Source organism: Vombatus ursinus, unplaced genomic scaffold, assembly GCF_900497805.2.
Source record: "Vombatus ursinus unplaced genomic scaffold, bare-nosed wombat genome assembly UNPS02007284.1, whole genome shotgun sequence".
NCBI lineage: Eukaryota > Metazoa > Chordata > Mammalia > Diprotodontia > Vombatidae > Vombatus > Vombatus ursinus.
Genome location: NW_020947062.1, coordinates 20,829,417 through 20,848,875, shown reverse-complemented (window position 1 = coordinate 20,848,875; position 19,459 = coordinate 20,829,417). Strand labels below are relative to the sequence as shown.

The 19,459-nt window shown below is 34.7% G+C and overlaps 1 protein-coding gene across 2 annotated transcripts in view; it reads right to left on the bottom strand.

Annotated features, from left to right (window-relative positions):
- SEC24A (SEC24 homolog A, COPII coat complex component) overlaps positions 1-19,459 on the bottom strand; it is a 59,760-nt gene that overhangs the window by 33,501 nt on the left and 6,800 nt on the right. For both annotated transcript variants that reach the window (XM_027849074.1, XM_027849075.1), the window contains exons 3-8: positions 9,170-9,343; positions 6,276-6,350; positions 3,826-3,986; positions 3,347-3,519; positions 1,167-1,269; positions 284-410 (exon numbers count right to left, since the gene is read on the bottom strand). In XM_027849074.1, coding sequence (XP_027704875.1) covers positions 284-410; positions 1,167-1,269; positions 3,347-3,519; positions 3,826-3,986; positions 6,276-6,350; positions 9,170-9,343 — 813 coding nt within the window. The remainder of the gene's footprint in view (positions 1-283; positions 411-1,166; positions 1,270-3,346; positions 3,520-3,825; positions 3,987-6,275; positions 6,351-9,169; positions 9,344-19,459) is intronic.

Below are 19,459 nucleotides of genomic sequence, written 5' to 3'. Positions count from 1 at the left end.
TCAAAGTAAATATTAGCAAAAATGTTACTTTTTTGGTATATATTCAGCTGAAAATGGCTAATTTAATAATGTTTTTCAACTGACAATCAAAACCCCAGGGAAAACTGCAGCCAAACTGAGAGAACATTACAGAAACAGATCTCTCTCCTTCTCTGAACTACCGAGAAGACTGTATTCAATAAGTTCTTCTTACCCCTCACCTCTTTCTCAATATGTGACATAGACTAATAAAAAGGCATGGGGACAGTTCCTGGATAAAAAACATTTAAGAACCAAGACATACCATCATTGACTCTATAACACAAGTTACACTTCCATCTCCTTTGGTCAAGAAAGCTGACAAAAGGGTTGATGTATGTTCTGCACGAACGGCATCTCACAATTGTACTGGAGGTAACCACAGGCAATTGCTGGAAAAAACCAAAAAACCAAAACCAGAGCTGGACAAGAATTCCTCATTTTTAAAGGCCAGGATTAATCCATCTCTTCAGAACTAACAGTTATAAATACTGAAGAAATTTAAATAAAAAGTACATGAAGTTTAAGAGTATCTTCCAAATAAACTTTTACATTCCATAAAGCAGAAAAGAAACACATAACAGTAAATTTTAAAAATCCCAAATACAAAGCCAGCTTTAAGTATAATTATTCTAAGAATATCAAGTTTCTAAATGCACTCTAAGAAAATAGGCTGATAAATTATTATGAAAGAATTTCTATGAAATCAAAATTTTTCTCTTAGCATGCAATTTAGTTCTATCATTTTCCAATTTTATGTCTTTTCTATACATTACAGAATCAAAAGCCACAATAACCTGAAGAAGAGTAAAGACAGGAAAATTCACTGAAAGAGCAAAAAAGAGAAAACTGACATGTCTATCAGGGTTTAGGCTTAACCCTCCCATGGCTTAGTTTTTGTAAAACCACATGCCACAATGCTCCATAGACTTTCCAGTAATATACTTAAGTTTTTATTCCCAAAAACCTTTCAAATGGAATGAAATTTTAGTAAAAGGTAATAAATTAAAGTTATCACCCAAGTTATTAGAACTATAACTCACAAAACTCATCACACAGTAATTTACATATTATCAAAAAAACACTAACCCATCATCTACATAATTCTGCTCAACATACAGTCATTCAATTTCAAAAGTTTAACATACCAATAAGTCCTTGAAAGGATGTAGCAGTAGCCCTAAAGGAAGTTTGGCTTTGTTCAATAAGGCCTGAGTCTGAGGAATATTAGTCAAAGTACACCGAAACAACCTGTGTGAAAGTATATAACACATAAATAGTTGCTTTAAATATTTCTATGAAAATATAATTAAATATTAAGAAGACTAAAACATTTCTTATTCTTTTCTTTAGATGACAATTAATTCAAGAAGATCTTCCCCAATATTACTAAATTAACCCTTTTTAGTTGAATCCCATGTAAAAAGAGGACAGATAGTTTATACTCACATGGCCTTGCTTCTCCTTGACTTAAAAACACAAATAAACAAAAACCACAACAATATCTTGCTCTGAATCAGCTGGGCTGATTCTATGTATTTTCTGATATCTCTACATACATTATTAGGGGGACGGATGGATGGACCTATTCAGGGAATTCCTAGGTTGGAAACTTTCTGCTGATTAGCAGTTCATCTAGTAATTACTGTCTTGGAGAGTTGCCAGCGGGCAATAAAGAAGTTATTTGCCCATGGTCATAATGGATATGTATATGATAACCTGCCATGGTCATAATAATACACATAAGAGTACATGCCAGAGGCAGGAGTTGAACACAGGTCTTTTTGACTCTTGAGGCTAGCTTTTTTTATCTTACTGCCATGCTTTCATTCTTTACTTACATAATTAGATTTATATTTGAATTATAAGTAGTTCAAACCCAGGACTGCCACTTACTGCCTATGGATCTTGGGTAGGTCACTCTTTAAGTCCCAGCATCCTATGTGTAGAATGGGGATAATACTATGTACATGACAATGCTATTGTAAGGATCAGATGAGATAATGCACTTAAACCATTTGAATTATAAAGCACCATATAAATGTGTATTAATATTATTTAATAGATTTTACATAAAAGACTTATTCTAACGACTCATCATGGTAGCCTCTAGATGGAATAGCAAATAAAACATTGGACTTGGTGACAGGAGACCTGAGTTCAAATCTTGACTGAGACACTTATTAGTGGACTGACCATAGGCAAGTTACTTAAATTCTCAGCTTCAATCTCCTCATTTATAAAGGGGATAAGAACACCTACCTGCCAGAGTTTTGTGAAGATCAAGTGATTTAATAGAGTTAAAATGCTTTGTTAGCTATTGTGATGGGGGAATGACCTGTCCAGCTAAAAGTCAAGGGCTCATCAGTTAGAGTTGGCCATGGCAACTCATGAAACCATTTAAAGCATGAGGTAGAAAAGTAGGGGATGGGTGTCAATTAGCATCAATGGAAAGAGTACACATAATGATGAAAATATAAATATTTTGAAACTCAAGTATATCATACTCCAATTTTGTTAGAGTTTTTTATAAAACCATTTGAAACACTTAAGTTATCTGATTTGTACAAGATAGAATTAAACATGACATAAAATTTTAATAATAACAATAACTACTAAAATTTATATAGCACTTACCACGTGCCAGGCATTGTGCTAGTCTTTTATTTGGCTCACCACAATCTCATCATGTTATGGATAGTTTAACATTCTTTTAGATGAAGTAATTTTTTTTTTTTAAAGACAGGGTCTTGCCAACTTACACAGGCTGAAAATGTAGGGGCCCACTCATAAACCTAGTACCAATACTGATCAGCATAGGAACTTTAATGGACTCTGTTTCTAGTCTAGACTGGTCTGTCCTTTTTTAGACAACCTAGTGGTCCCAATTCCTGGGGGCTAACATATTAATGCTGAAATTTATGTGGATAGATGATCATCATAGCTCACTGCAATTCAGAATTCTTGAGTTCAAGAGATATGCCAGCCTCAGAGCATCCCCCATAAGTGGAATTAAAGACGTGTGCCACTGTATCTGGCAGATTAAAGTAATATTAATGTCAACAATAGCTGCAACATAGGCAAGGTTTGACATGTCCTTAGATGAATTGACATTAATATCCAGTAGCAACTTGTTTTCTATCTTTATTAGGTTTGCTTCATAACTGAATGGAACACACAACAAAATATATCTAGAAAATTTATTTAGAAATGAACAGAAACCATTTTAAGAAAGGTAGCCTTATAATGCTGTGTATAACATCTAAGAAACCAGCTTTGGGGATTACTATAAGCTACATTTCATAAGAAACATTGTTAAAAGTCTTACTCTGGGTTACAATTAAGTTTCTGTACGTCTTCATGCAAGTTTGGGACAGGAGCCTTCAAAGAGGTGGTTGGAAGCATATTTCTTTCTTGAAGAAGATTGATAACTCGTAGTCCTTCTGGATGTAGACTTAACCCACCCATGCTTGTGGTTAAATGATTAGCACCTAAGGGAGACTGAAAATATAATTTCAGAATAAGTAATTTTCATTAAGTGTTCAGTTTATAGGTAAAAGCAGAGATAAGGTAATGTTGAGGGGCTTGGCTATTTTATCTCTCTGCCAAATAAAACTTGTATTTTCCATGTCAATATTTTAGCTCTGTAGAAAACAAATATAAAAATAAAGAATTTTATATATAATTCACATTACCCTAACCAATTAAGCAAGTATAAAATATAGAAAGTTATCTTGAAATTTGCCCAACTACAAAATTCTTTAAGCTAAGAAGAGAGAAATGGGGAAAGGAGAAAAAAGCATTTACCTGAGAAAATGGCTGCAGCCCACTGGTGTATGGCAAGGCTGTGGACAGCCTTCCTGACATATTAGGGGGAGATGTATTTTGATAACCAGGTGGTAAGGAGGGATATGAATAGCCAACATTTCGACTTGTTTTGGGATTCTGGTTGGCAAGTTGTGGTGATGCTAAAAGAAAAAAAAATAACTTTGAGTTGAAAAATACAGTTTAGAAATATTTTTACTAAATAAGTTAAGAATCCTTACTTCGTAATCAAAACCAAAACAGGGAATCAAAGTTCTAAAGTGCTTATCCATAATGAGTGCTTGGTCCAATCAGTTTAAGAATTTGATTTTGTGAAATAAGTCAAATGACAAGCCTCTCTCTACCAGATTAAAATAAATGCAGTAATTTCAGCATAATGTATATGTGAGCTGTCACAGAGCAACATAGAGTATATAATAATCAATCTCCAACTGACATACACACAACTAAGGTAAATAGATTTCTCTCCCATTCTCTAGCCCATTTGCTATTGCTTCTCCTCTCTATCCAATTTTTCACCTCACTAGGTTCAAGGAGGCTGGGAAGGATTTTCACTGACCATGAAGAATAGTGGAGGATAAACTCAATACTGCTACTTTCCCATTCCTGTCCTATCTTCTCACATTCCTGAGAAGCTGATCCTATCCCTGTGATGAAATGCCCAGGATAAACTGAGTTTACTTTTCCTCTGAAAAACCAGAGGTACCCAAGGATTCCATTTAACCTCTAAATGCAGTTTTCATTATAGGTTCTAAAAAAAGGGAAGAAAAGAAGAGAGGAAGAGAAGAGAGAAATGATAGGAAGAAAATCCTTAATACCATATTTCCTACAGTTGCTAACATAAAGATATTTGTAAAACTTCAAAGGGTAGTGTGCTCACTTTATTATTATTTTTCAATTACATTTTAAGTTCCCAACTGTCTCCCTCTCTCCTTCCCTATCCTGTACTAGAGAAGGCCATCAATATACACATATTCATTCATTCATTCTCTCTCTCTCTCTCTTATTTGTAAAACCATACTATGAATACTTCTATTTCTCAGTTTTTTCTCTGGAGGTGGATATCATCTTCCTTCATAGGTCCTTTGTAGTTGATTTGAGTATTTATAACACTCAGAATAAGTCATCTACGGTTATTCTTTGAACAATATCGCTGTTACTGTACACAATGTACTCTTGGTTTTGCTCATTTCACTCATTATTTCATGTAAGTTCTTTCCATGTTTTTCTTATAGCACAATAGTATTCCATCACAATCATATACCACAACTTATTTAGACATTCCCCAACTAGACATCACTTCAATTTCCAGTTCTTTGCCACCACAAAGAGAGCTGCTATAAATATTTTTGAACATATATGCTCTTTTCCTTTTTTTTCCAATCACCTTAGGAAACATATCTAATAGTGGTATCAGTAGGTCAAAGGGAATACAGAGTTTTATAACTCTTTGTGCACAATTCCAGATTGCTCTCCAAAATGGTTAGATAAGTTCACAGTTCCATCAATAGTGTTTTAGTTTCCCAATGTGCGCACTTTAAGAACAAAAACATGAAGGGAAATCCATCTATTCTGCAATCAAGAAGGGAGGAGAAAAACCAAGGCAGCAATGAAAAGAAAAACAGGTGGGCTAATTTCCAGATTTCATAGTCAAAAAGAAAGGGTACCAATCCAAACTATGAACTATCCCTAGAGGGTTTACCTCCTTCACTCCCCTCCTTGCACCATCTCTGCTCATTCCTACTCCATACCCAGAGTCTCAATCCCCCAACCAATTGGAGTTCAAGACACAGGCGCCAACAGAATCACCAGCTCTAGCTTAGGAAAAAGAGAAGAGTCCCTATTCTTACTTCCAGGAAGGTAATGGAAAAAAAAAAAATGAGTTCCCTCTGAACTGGTAGAATACTCCCTTCCCACCTCCACCCTGCCCTAGGAATCACCAGAATATTTGTAAAATATGTCCTGAATTAAAATTTTGAATAAATTCCTCCCATAGGAATTTAATTTTCAATAACATTTTTGTATAGAGTACTATACTCCAAGTATATTATAGATTAAACAGGCTCTTCTTAGGTTAGTCTAAGACTACCAACCACCAAGACTACCAAATAACATTATTTCTATGGGAAAAGTAAATGAGTAAAAAAACATTTATTAAGCATTTACCATGTGCCATGCCAGGCACTGGGGATACAAATACAAAAGCAAAGACCATCCTGCCTTCACGGAGCTTACATTCTAAGAGGGGAGACAATATACATAGGGGAATGTTGATCAGGAAGGGCACATGCTTTCAGTTCTAGATACTCATCTTACACGTGACCATTAGCAAGTTGAAGACAATGTGTATATTCAATTGATTTTCACACAATCTACTAAGTTACCATTCAAGAGAAATTTTTTTACAGTAGGCAACTTAAATAGTACCTTACCCAGGAAGCCACCTCCTTCAATTGTATCATAAGTGTTCTCAACCACAGAGCCATTATTGGCAGTTGACGTATCACCTAGAAAAAGAGTTCACTGAAATCATTTAACGGGTTCAATATCAAGAATGATTATTAATAATTTTTTTTCCAAAATTTGAACTATTAACTAAAATGTAAGAGTTTTGTAAGAGAATTTTATCATAGACTATACTCTCATATCTACTGAAATAACATAAAATTTAATATCTTTAGAGATAAAATAGTTGTGCTGACCACATACCAAATATTGTAAGTAAGAAACTGATATACTGGATTCTTTCAAATATTCAAATATCTGGAATCATATGAACTAAATGCCTAAATAACTAAGTAGTTTGATTTTTAGCTTAGGTTTTTTTTTTAAAGCCTAGGTGTTTTGACATAATTTTTTAGACAATACCTCAGTGGAAAGAAATATAAGTTCTCTGAAGGCAAGAATCCTATACATATTGGTAATGCAATTTTAAAACAACTAGGTACTTGAAGAACTACATCAACAACTCCCAAAGAGTTTCAAGGAGAAATGTCATCAAAATTAATAAATACTATTTGATGAAGGAAATAAAATGGTAAAAAGATGAACCTAAATAAGGTACTGAAATTCAAGGTGTAACCATCTGAGAGATCATACCTTTCAGAGCTAGATGAAACAACAGAAGACACTGAGTATAATTCCCTAACTTTACAGATTAGGAAGCAGGCACAGAGAAGTTAAATGTCATAATTTTTATAGGGCTCTTATGAAGCATCATACAGCATACATTTATGACCACAGAGTTTGTTAGCCTGAGCTAAAACTGTTAGGTTCAGTCTTTTTATTTTTTTTGAAGGGCAGTACAAAACCCAAATAAAATGTCACAACTATTTAAGAAGCATTACATTAGTCATAAACAAGGATACCTGTTTTTGAAAAGCAAACCTTCTTCAAAAACTTCTGTGCTACCTACCTGATAGAACTCAAGTTCCTAAGGCACTAAATTCAGCAGAATATTAACACCTACAACTACTTCTATACCCGGAAATATAATTATACTGGTTCATGTGTGATCTTTCCAATTAGTAAAATCTCTCTTGGATTTAGTCATCGCAGATATAATAATAAATAAATTCTAACAATGCTAAGTTGGTAAATTGTAAATTTTTTCAATTTGAATGAAGTTTTTAATTTCATAGAGTGCTCTGATTACTAAATTCTTTTCTACTAGACAGCACCTGCTTCTTAATCTGGGGTCCACAGATGCCAAAGAGACCTGTGTATAGGTTTTATGGAGTCTGTGAACTTGGATGGGAAAAAAACTAAATCTTTATTTTCCTTAACCTAAAAATGAAATGAGAATCTCCTTCAATTATGCATTTAGACAACAAACCATTATTCTGAAAAGGGGTCCATAGTTTTAATTTAACTGCTAAAGGGGTCCCAGGAGACAAAAAAGGCTAAGAATTCTGGTTATACAACAATTGCAACAATCATTACTTCCTCTGCTGGTTTTAAATTACAACATGTGCCCACAATAGTCTTTTAAATCTATTTTCAGGTTTCGCTTCCCCAAATCATAATTCTTTAAAATGATATTGTTTAGTGGATAGAGCACCGGCCCTGAAGTCAGGAGGACTTGAGTTCAAATCTGGCCTCAGACCAAACACTTGACACTTACTAGCTGTGTGACTCTGGGCAAGCCACTTACCCCCAACTGCCTTAAAAAAAAAAAAAAAGATATCGTTCAGATTCAGAAATTTGCCTGCAGTAATTGCTGCCTCAAGAAAGCTGGAAAATATCTGATGTAAACCACAAACTACAAGGTATTTACTAAGCACCTTTGCAATGCTGCTAGGTACTCAGTTATATTTTAAAATGCTATATATTAGTAATATTAAGTATATAAATTGCTAGTAGTAATTACATAAAAATGTAACTGCAGGTGGGTTTTATTGAATTTCTTCTCTCTTTTCGAATCTTTTTTTACTGTTGGAAATAAAAAACAAACTGCATCAAGAAAAATTTTAAAAAAGCAAACAACAATACAATAATACCTTAAAAATCTTCCTCTTAAGAGTCACTGCAACATAGAAGTGGCCCTGGAATCATAAGCTTAGGCAGCAAAATGTACATGGCCATAGTATGGATTCATTTTGCTTGATTATGCTTACTTGTTAAAAAAGTTTTTTTCCCCCTTTTAATTGGGGGGGGGGGTTAGAGTAATAAGAGGGTAGTAATAGTGATGCCAAAAGAAAAAAGAAAAAAGAGGAGAGCCAATAAATATTTTAAAAAGCACACAGAGAACAAAAGAAAATTCAGATGGAAAAACAGCTAAGCAGGGTAGTTTTGAAAGTAACGTGCTAAAAAAAAAATATGCTGAATTTACTATATATGTTTTAAAAAAAAAAAACCCAAGCAGAACTGTAGAAATATTCATGGTTTCATATAAAATTCTGTTTTCACATGTGTCACTCTACATATGGAAATGTTCATAATTTCAGGGTCTGTTAGGTTTAGAATTTTAAAAACCAAATTTTTAAAAAGTTAGGGCCTCACCCTTGAGACAACTCCCCCCCCTCCAGAATAATTCTAGACAAGTTGCATAATGGTAGAAAATACAATAATGAGCTAACTCAACTAACTAAAGAAATAAAGGTTCAGGATAAATTCATCCCTCTAAACAAGATAGGAAACGTGAAAACACTTTGTCAACTAAAGAGTTGACATTATTAAAGCATATTAAAGCATAAGTTTATATCATTACTCCATAGATTCAAACTGCGAGTTTCATAAACTTGTTAAGTATAAGACTAAAATACCAGAAAGCTACTTCAAGACTTGATTTTTTAAAAAAAAGTTATTTCTGTTATGACTTGCTTACCTTGGTTCACAGCTGAGTTAAGTTGTGGTTGAGGTGGAACACTGTTTGATGTTTTGCTCTGGGGATCCAATGACCTTACTAGAGGTGGGCCTCCAGATGGAGGTGGTCCAAGTGGAGCTCGAGTTGGTTGATAAATTGTAGGTAAAGGCTGATTTGTTGGTGGAGGTACAGAGCCTATAGAAATATTGGTTTTTCACATCACTTGTAAAAGAAATACAAATCAATAGGAATATCTTTCCTTTATGAAATCTGAAACTATTCCTTCTCTCTAAATTTCAAGAAGTAACTCATTACAGGAATAAAAACTTCTACATTCAAGACCAACTTGATAATTTAGACTTGAAAATTCCATTTTATTATACTCTTAAGCATTTGAAGTACATCTCACCTTACAATTCAGAATGAAATCTAGGTAGTCAGTACAGTGAATTCCTTTGTACCTATGTACTTTAACCTTTTTTCAGTTATAATTCATTACCACCTCTCTGAACTCATCAAGATTCTGCTAAATATTCTTGACAGATGTCAACATTCAACTGATTTTGCTAATGGTAGAAAAAAGCTTACCAAACTATTTAAACTTCTAAGACATCATATTGTTATTATTCAAAAAGCTTCCAATTTTTTTCCTATAAACTAAAACAGACTTGTGAATTTTCATATTTTCATTTGTTATTTTCCCTAAGTCATTAAAGAAAGCTAACTTATGATATGGAATATATTGAAATGGTTTTATTCTAGACCATAGTTCTCAAATGATTTGAAACTTACACATAGAATCTTTCTATACCTTAAGGAAGACTGACTGCAGACAAAATAGATTTTAATGTTCTCTCACTGTGTCACTGGGGACAAGATGAAGAGATCTAAGTTAGACAGATTTAAAGTTGCCTGAATAAACAGATCCAAAGAGTAGCGATTCATGGATCAATATAAATATACCTATTAAACACACCTAGATGAAGGTTTTCATTACTGTATCCTCATGGTTCTGTCCTTGTCCAAATTCTATTCAATGTTTTTACAAATGACTTGCATGAAGGCATACTTTATCAAATATGAGGATCACATAAAGCAGAGTATGATAGCTAACAGTTTGGAAAACAGTATTGGGATCCAAAAAGATGCCAATAGGTTAGAAAAATGAACTGAATCCAAATATGTGAAAGTAAGTAAAATCTTAAAAAAATCAACTGCATACGTACAGGATTGGAGAACGGTGACTAGCATGTTGTTATATGAAAAAGACCTGGAAAGTTATAGGAAAGAAGGTGGAAGGGGAAGTAAGAAAGTAGTAATAGTATTAGAGGCTACTCTTCCCTCCTCCATGCCCCTGCCATGGCTGGGAAAAGAAAGAGCTTCAGTAAAATATTTTTAAAATACAAAAAAGAAAGCAGAAAGAAGTTCAGAAAGACATAGACAAGCAGGATGGTTTGGGAACTTCAATGTCAAATTTATTAAATGCTTTTTAAAAAATGAAGTTGTATGTAGGAGATTCATGATTTCATACACAATCTTTTTTTTAAAATTCATAAAAAAGAAAATTTTTAATAAATAGGAAAAGAACTTCTAGTATTCCTTGAATAATCAACATGACATGAGAGCCCAAGGAGTCACACTGTATTTTGCCATTGGGAGTCATCTGGTCAATTCTGAGCGCCACATTTTAGAAGAACTGATAGGCTGGAGTACATTTAAAGAAGAGTTACCAAAACAGTGATATACAACTTGATACTATACTGGGCAGGAACAGTCTAAAAAGCTGAGGGTGTTTAGTCAGGAGAAGATTTGCAGAAATGGAGAACGTAGCTGTCAAACATTTGAATGGTTGTCATATAGAAGAAGGATTTGATTTCTTTTCTTCAGTCTCAGAACACATAAGTAAAAATTGCACACAATTAGAGCTGCTCAAAAGTTAAAAGGGCTACCTCAGAAGGTAGTGGAGGTCTTCCCAAGTAGACACTGAAGATCAAACATGCTGAAAAGGATTCCAGTTCAGGTACAGATTATCTCTGCAGTTCCTTTCAACTTTGAGATTTTATGGTTTTATGGAATTGTTACCAATATCTCACTAACATCTGTGCCCTAGGTGCACTCTTCTTTTGCAAGAAGAGCAAGTAGCAAAACTAGTACAGTGAAAAGAGCACTTAACTGGGACTTAAAGAACCAAGGTTTTATTTAGTCCCAGGTCAGATACTGTGTTGGCAGCTTTGTGACCTCAGCAAAATTACTTCTCTGAGTTTCATTTTCCTCCTTTGTAAAATAAGGGTAGAAAATGAGATAACGTATGATTTTAAGATGCTCTTGCAGTTACTTTGACACAAAGATTTTTCTTGAAAACAAAACCAAGAAAAATACTGTACCACCTCTCCCCCACTTGTAAGTTGACCATATCCCTCTCCCACAAGTCACTAGGAGATGTGTGGAGGGAGGGGAAGGGGAAGGCAATTATAAAGCACATTATTCAGCAACCTTTGTGGCTCAAATAGATTTGATTTTTTCTCCTATGATGATCAACGGTTTACCCAGTAAATGTTATTCTATGCGTATCACCTATCTTTTCTAATTCACTACTAGTCTATATAATTCAAAAATTCTATGTAAAAAACAGTAAAAGACTAATTTATTCCAATAAGGTGACCAAAGTACTCATATTTAAAATCTTTTAGTATGCCTATTTAACTCTGGAAAATACTCAGAAACTATAAAAGAGATGAATATAAAACATTTCATTATTGAACTTGTAGCTACTTACAAGGTTAACCAGTCTTACTGACAAAAGCTAACACAAAGCTTACTTCCATTAAGTTCTCTTATCTGTGACAGCACCCACATGTTATCTTTGGCAATACAAATAAAAAAGAACAAACGGGCAAGGTCCATGACCAACTCAGCAAAGACTGCTTGAATAAGAATTTGAGATGCATCTGGTCACAAAAATGTAACAAACTTACACTAAATATAGAGTATATATACTAATTAATATCTGGCACAGTAGTGCCAGAAGACCTAGGTTAAAATCCTAGTTCTGCCATTCTCCACATCTGTGACTTTGGGCAAATTATTTAACCTTTCTGGTCCTCAATTTCCCCATCTGTAAAATGTGAGGGATAAATTGCTAAGATCCTCTCCAACTCTAAATTCCTATGATCTATTTATCCATAGTAATTGCAGAGTTCTATTACGTTCTCAATGTAATCTGACAATTTTTTTTAAAGCTCCACATCGAAAAACCAAGATATAGAACATTCATAACCTAAATTTTGTCTATTACAGTAAGATGATTCATTATGGTGTGGAAGTGACCTGGGATACACAAAAGCACTGGCAGGTAATATGAATCAGGAAAGGCTTCAAGCGTGGGCATGATGGTAGAATTTACATCTGTCATGGACTAGCTTAGCTAAGTTCCAAGAGGCTTGTCAACAGGTATAATACAAGGTGATTAATTTTATTAAACAAAGAAACTCTCAAAGACTAGCTAGTAGTGGCAAAGGGATTTGGATATGCACTGCTGAGAATACCCACATCAATTAAATCAAAGATTCAGTAGCCAAAGTTTGGAAAAAGAATATTCTGTGTCTTCTGGTCTTTAAAACTTTCATAGAGTTACAGAGCATACACAGAGGTCAGTGGAAAGGGGGTAGGGTTCAAAGAGCAGTGTGATTGGAAAGAGTATATAAACATGACTTTCCAATGGAAACAAGAAGAATCTAGGACTATTAGCCATGTGGAGAAAAAAAAATGAACTTTTAAAAACGGATGATACTTTAAAAAAGTTTATGAAATTTATATTCTAAAAGGGGTCTCATAGACTTAAAAAATAATAACTTTGAGTAGAGGTGATCCATCTATCCCTACTAGCCATTGTCCTATACCTCTCCTCCCTTTTATTGCTAAACTCTTTGCTTAACTCTGCAGAATGATTTCCAACCTCATCATTCAACTGAAACTGTTCTCTACAGTTACCTATGATCTCTTAATTGCCAAATCTGAGAGGCTTTTCCTCAATCTTCATTTCTTGACCTCTCTGCAGCCTTTGATACTACTGATCACCCTTATCTCCTAGATACTCTCTCCTTTCTAGGTTTTTGTAACACTGCTCTCTCCTGGTTTTCTTTCTACCTGTGTGATTTGATTATTCTTTCTCAGTCTCATTTGCTGGTTCTATATCCAGGCCATGCCTGCTAACCATAAGTTTTCCCAGAGCTCTGTCCAGGACCGTCTTCTCTCCATACTACTACTTCACTAAATGATCTCATCAGCTCTAATGAATTCATCAATCACATCTATGCAGAGGATTCCAGATCTGTAGGACAAGCCCAACCTCGTTCCTGATCTCCAACTGCCTACTTGTCACAACTAGATGTCTCATGGACATCTTAAACTCAAAATGCCCAAAATTCACTATCCTTCCCTCAAAACCCTCCTCTCTTCCAAACTTCCCCATCCCTGTCATGAACACTACTACCTTCTCTATCACCCAGTTTTCCCAATCCAGGTGTTGTCCACGACTCTTCACTTCTTCTCACCTGTATATCCAATCACTTGCCAAAATCTGTTGTGCCCATCACCTGATGCAGGGCCTCATCATCTCATAACTATGCTATTGCAATAGCCTTATTATTGGTCTCCCCAATCTCTCCCCACTCCAATCAATCCTCTAGACTCAGCTGCCATGTTACATTACCGTTCCTTAATCACAGATCTGAACATGTAAATACCCTCCCCCCCAATTCAATAAATTCCAATAGTTCCTTCTTATTTCTAGGATCAAATATAAAATCATGTTTGGCTTTCAAAATCTTTCATAACATAAGCTCTTCCAACCTTTCCAGTCTTCTTACTTTACAACTTCTCCACATACTCCGATACCCAATGACACTAGCTTCCTGCTATTCCTCATACAAGATATTCCACCTCCCAACTTCATGTATTTTCACTGGCTGTCCCCTATGCCTGGAACTCTTCTCCTCTTCATCTCCTCCTGCCTTCTCTGGCTTCCTGCAAGTCTCAGCTAAAGTTTTACCTTCTGCAAGAAGCCTTTCCTTGTTCCCCTTAATCTTAGCATCTTCTCTCTGAGATCAAAGCCAGTTTGTTCTGTATGTATCTTATTTGTATATAGTTGTTTGCATGTTGTCTCATGTCACTTGACTGTGAGATCTTTGAGAGCAGTTTTGTTTTGTTTTGTTTTTGCAGGAAGGAACCTTTCTTTGTATCTTCAATATTTAGCACAGTGCCTGGCACATGGTAGGCATTTAATAAACATTTGCTGACTCACAGATTTTTCTATTTCTCCATCTCCCTCCTTTTACTGCTTAAGTGCATTTACTGGGCTTAGAAACCAAGAAGCAATCTATTACTCTGAATCACTGAATTTTAGAATTTAGAGTTGAAAGGGATCTTTGATGTTATCTGGGCCATCAGAGGCAGCTAGTTGGTGCAGTGGTAGAGAGCTGGGACTGGAGTCAGGAAAACCTAAGTTCAAATCAAGCCTCAGGTACTTACCAGTTGTGTGACACGAAGCAAGTCACTTAACCTCCATATGCCTCAGTTTCACCTGCAAAATGGGGATAATAGTGCCTACCTCACAGAATTATTTCTAAAAAGCACTTAGCACAGCATCTGACACATAGGAAGTGCTATATAAGTGCTTATTCCCTCCCTCCATCTACTCCAACCCATTAGTGTAATTAAAATATTCATTGTTAGTTAAGATCAAGGAGGAACTAAACAAGTAGGATAAAAGTAGTCCATGGAAATCTCTGACATTTGACAGCAGCTATCCCCTGGGAATCAAGGATTCTCAAACTACATTTTGGGGAGGTCCATTTTGGAGCATACAAAAAAAGACGCGTGCGCACACACCCACACACCGCTACACAAGAGTCTGCCCACCAAAAAGCTTTTTAGTAGCTCTTCTCAATTAAATACTAACAATTTAAAAGATTGTATATTCTTTATCAAGTATCCTAAGAATCACAGTTTTTATAAATTATTTACCATAGAGATATAGATGCATGTCACTATTATATTATTATTGATAATCCACATGAATTTTAAGACAATGTTTTTACTATTTTTTAAAGCTTCCTGTACTACCTAAACTGACTCAATTTGTAATCACAGATTAAACCAGGTTAGCTTAAAATACTTTTCAGAATACAATTACTAATAAATATATATCATTATTTATTTGAACCACAAGTTACTATTTTTTATAAAGAAACTGTCAAAGTCAGTTACTGATAAAGGTTTTTTGAATTCGATTTCACCCCAGAACAAATTTACTTGACTTTTTAAAAGCTTGTCTGACACATATCCTAATAAAAGGCTGACTGCATTTCTGAAAATGTGTGTTAACAAAAGAACACAGATATATTCTTAAAATCATTGTCAATGAAAGCTTACCAAGAAGGCAATTAGTATTTCAGAAATTCTCCTTGTTCATTAGTAGTTAGCTCAACCTCTCTACTCAGTAGTACTTCTATTAGCATATCATTTCCATTTGAACCACTGAGTTAAGATATCTATACTTGCATGCTTTAAAAAAAAAAAAAAACAACTTACACTAAATTCCCCCTCAGACACCTTATACTATGATATGGATATAACCTAATGGATCCTAAAACACAGTGCAAAGTGATTTATGTTTGATCTTCACATGAAGAACACAACATAATAAATGTTTTTGGGCCACAACAACAAATGAAAACCACTCTCACATAGTAGTAGTTTCAATCTACCTCTGTGGAAGAAATGTCCATGACAATAAAGTCTGGAGTCTGTGACTCATTTAAGCTATAAAAGAAACTTTAAAATACCATGAAGCTACACATTCAAAAGCTACACATCCAAAGACTACTTGTGACAGTTTCTGAGAAATGGCTATAATGTGATTTGGCAGCATAAAATAAACAGCAAGGTACCATTACTTTGATATCTGAAAGATTTGATGGGATAAAGCTTCTTAACCTGGGGTCTGTGAACTTTGTTTTTCTTAATAAAAAAAAAAGACTAACTATATTTCTTTAAAATTGGTTTGCTTTGTTATCTTTTGTATTTTATTTTATGCATTTAAAAACATATAGATGGGGTCTACTAAGCTTCACCAGACTTCAAAAAATTCATGACCCACAAAAAAGGTTAAGAATCTCTGGTCTAGTTCAATGTCCCTCCAGGAACAAAAAACATAACCCCCTTTGATTTAATAGTCTTTAAAAAATTCTATAGCCAAAAAATTGCATCATTTTGTTATCAAATTATGAGTCTCTCCAAACTTAATAAGGTTTATCCTCAGACAAAAGATGTACAATCTGTCACTATGTCCATAATAAAAATATTTCCAGCTCTGTCAGACCTCTTCTGCCTGGCTAAGCCTTCAAGAACCCAGGGTCTCCTGACTAGCACAGCAAGGTATCAGAAGAGGAATTATTAAAGATAACATGATTAATTCAGTAAATTAAGTTTAAAAATGAAAACCACGTGTTCTCCAGGAAAAATTCTGGTCTTAACCAATAATTACCAACAATTAAACCTACAATTTTCCTTCCAATTTATTACTCTGGACAAGACACTTGATCTACCTATACTTTAGTGTTTTCATCACTCTTCAGAGGTTAAAGATAAAACAATGGCTAAACTAATACAGTACAGAACAAAAAAGCTCGTTAGTCTATGCAGAAAATAATGATGGTGTTCTACCAGGACTCTGCTCTTACATGAGAGAAACTAAGCACTTATTGTAGCCTTTTAAAACAGTGATATGGAAAGACACAAATCTCTATCTATATAAGTGACAGAATTGGAGGGCAAAAAATCATTAATCCTTTCAACTTAACTATCCCAAACTAATTTTTTAGAACATACTAATTATAATTATTCTCCCTCATAGAAAATTTAATGGAAATTTAGTATCTCCACATGACAAAGAGTTGGGAGGCATCTGAAATGTAACAGACTGAAGATATCACTTTGATCACTGGTCTTCTTTAGATACAATGTTCTAAGACAAAAATGAAGGGGGGGAATGTTTCTAAATAGTGGATCACGTTGTTTTTACATTTCAGGGGAAATCACTCATACTGATGCTTATTTCAAAGTAACATTAGTGTATAGGATCTGCACAACAACAGATTGTCCCTGTAACACTTTTCTGTAACCTCTTGAGAAGCTGTCTGACAGCCACCAGCCAGGGGCTCAAGTGCCCTTCAACTTCATTATCCAGGCAGGATTGTACCGCTCTCTCCTAGATCTACTTGCCTGTCTCTTGTATTTAGATAAGAAAAGTGAAAGCATCTCTCCCATATTCAAGGCAAGTACTGACTTAGGAAGACATTGGGTAAGAATATGGGTGTCCAAGTACTTAATATTTTGTGGAAATTAAATATAATGGGGAAAAAAATACTTTTAAAGAAGATAGTATTTTAAATTGCAATGATCATTTAAAGAACTATTTTATTCATTTCATCTTTCCCCAGATCTCACATATTTTAGTGTGCATGTATATTTTACCCACTATTCATTTGTAATTGCTGATTATCATTTGCTGACTATCTACGAAGTACCAACACATAACAAATTTTTTCCCATTGTTATTTCAGGTCTGTCCCTATCCAACCTGTCCATTACAATCTATCATATTAACACCACTCCCTTGCTCAGAAAGTGTTAATGGTTTACTTGTTTCCTATCTAAATTGTTCACTGAAACATCCAATATCCTTCACAATCTTGCCCCAATTTACCTTTTCGGCTATTATCTTCCACTGTTTTTCTTCATACCATAAACTCTAGACAAACTGGAAACTGGACTACCTGCTGTCCTTTTTAAACACATATTCAATGCTTCCTGCCTTCACAAACTCTGCTCATGTTGTTTCCCCTGTCTGGAATGTCTGGCAGAAATGCCAAGTCCTCTACAAAGGCTTTTAAGATATGCCTAAATAGAAACGATTTCTGCCTCCCCTGAGCTCCCATAGTACTTAGTTTATAACTCTCTTAATGCAAAAAATACAATGTGAATGGCTTCTCTCTCCTACTAGACCAAGGGTGAAATGTGAATGGCTTCTCTCTCCTACTAGACCAAGGGTGAGGAACCTTCAGCCTTGAGGTCACATGTGACCTTCTAGGTCCTCAAGTGTGGCCCTGACTGAATGCAAACCTCACAGAACAAATCCCCCTAATAAAAAGGATTTGTTCTATAAAACTTGGACTCAGTCAAAAGGCTGCACCCAAAGACCTAGAAGGTCACAGGTTCCCCACCCCTGTACTAGACTATAAGCTCCATGAGGCAAGAATTCTATATTTTATCCATCCTTTTATTTCTTATATGATGTCACACAATGGATGGCATATAGTAGGTGCTGAATAAATGTTTCTTCATGAACTCTGTCTTTCCTATTCCCAAAATGTAACATAGTAGAAAAGTACTGAAACATAAGGAGGGCAATGTGTTATTGCAGATAAGACTGCGGACGTGAAGTCAGGAAGAAGAGGGTTCAGATCCTACTTCTGACACTCAGTACCTATTAAACCTTAGACAAGTTATTAAACTTCTCTGAGTCTCAATTTCTTTGTGTGTAAAATATAAACAATGTAAGCACATATAGTACCTATCTTAGAGGGCCATCACTGTGATGTTCAAATGAAATAACATGCAAAGCAGCTAGAAAAAAGTGTTCTTTAAGGGGTGGTTACCATTTTTCTGAAACTATATGAAGGAAACGTTGAAGCTTTAAGTGAGAATAAAATATGAAAGAATGATGAAAAGATCTACTGCAATACATTCAACCCCCAAATAAGAGGGAGCATGAGGTGATCTTAGATGATATGCAGTGAATAAATGTTAGTAACTGACGTCCTTTGTCCAACTCACTGTCTTAAAAAGACAAAAACAAAACAAAAAACAATACACTAGGAATAGTTCTCAATGTCCCTGAAATGATAAAAATGAGAGCAAGAGGCAAAGGAAACTTTCAGCTCCCCCCAAAATTCAAAATTAGGTCTATTCTAGCAGCTCACTTTAGGGACATGTTAATCTCAGAGAAGAAGCAACATGGATTAAAAATAATGCCCTAGAGAGAAAAAAAGGCAGCATATAGTTATCTGTTTAGTAAAATTTTCTCAATTACTTGATGTAAATTTCACAGTTTTTCTAACTGACACTAATTATTATAAAAAATAATTATCCACAATTTTTTCAGACTTTTTTTTAAAAACAGGGATTTGAACTTAATCCTAAGAATAATAATTTCATTTTTAAAAAGTCCAAATGCTTCTATAAGAACTA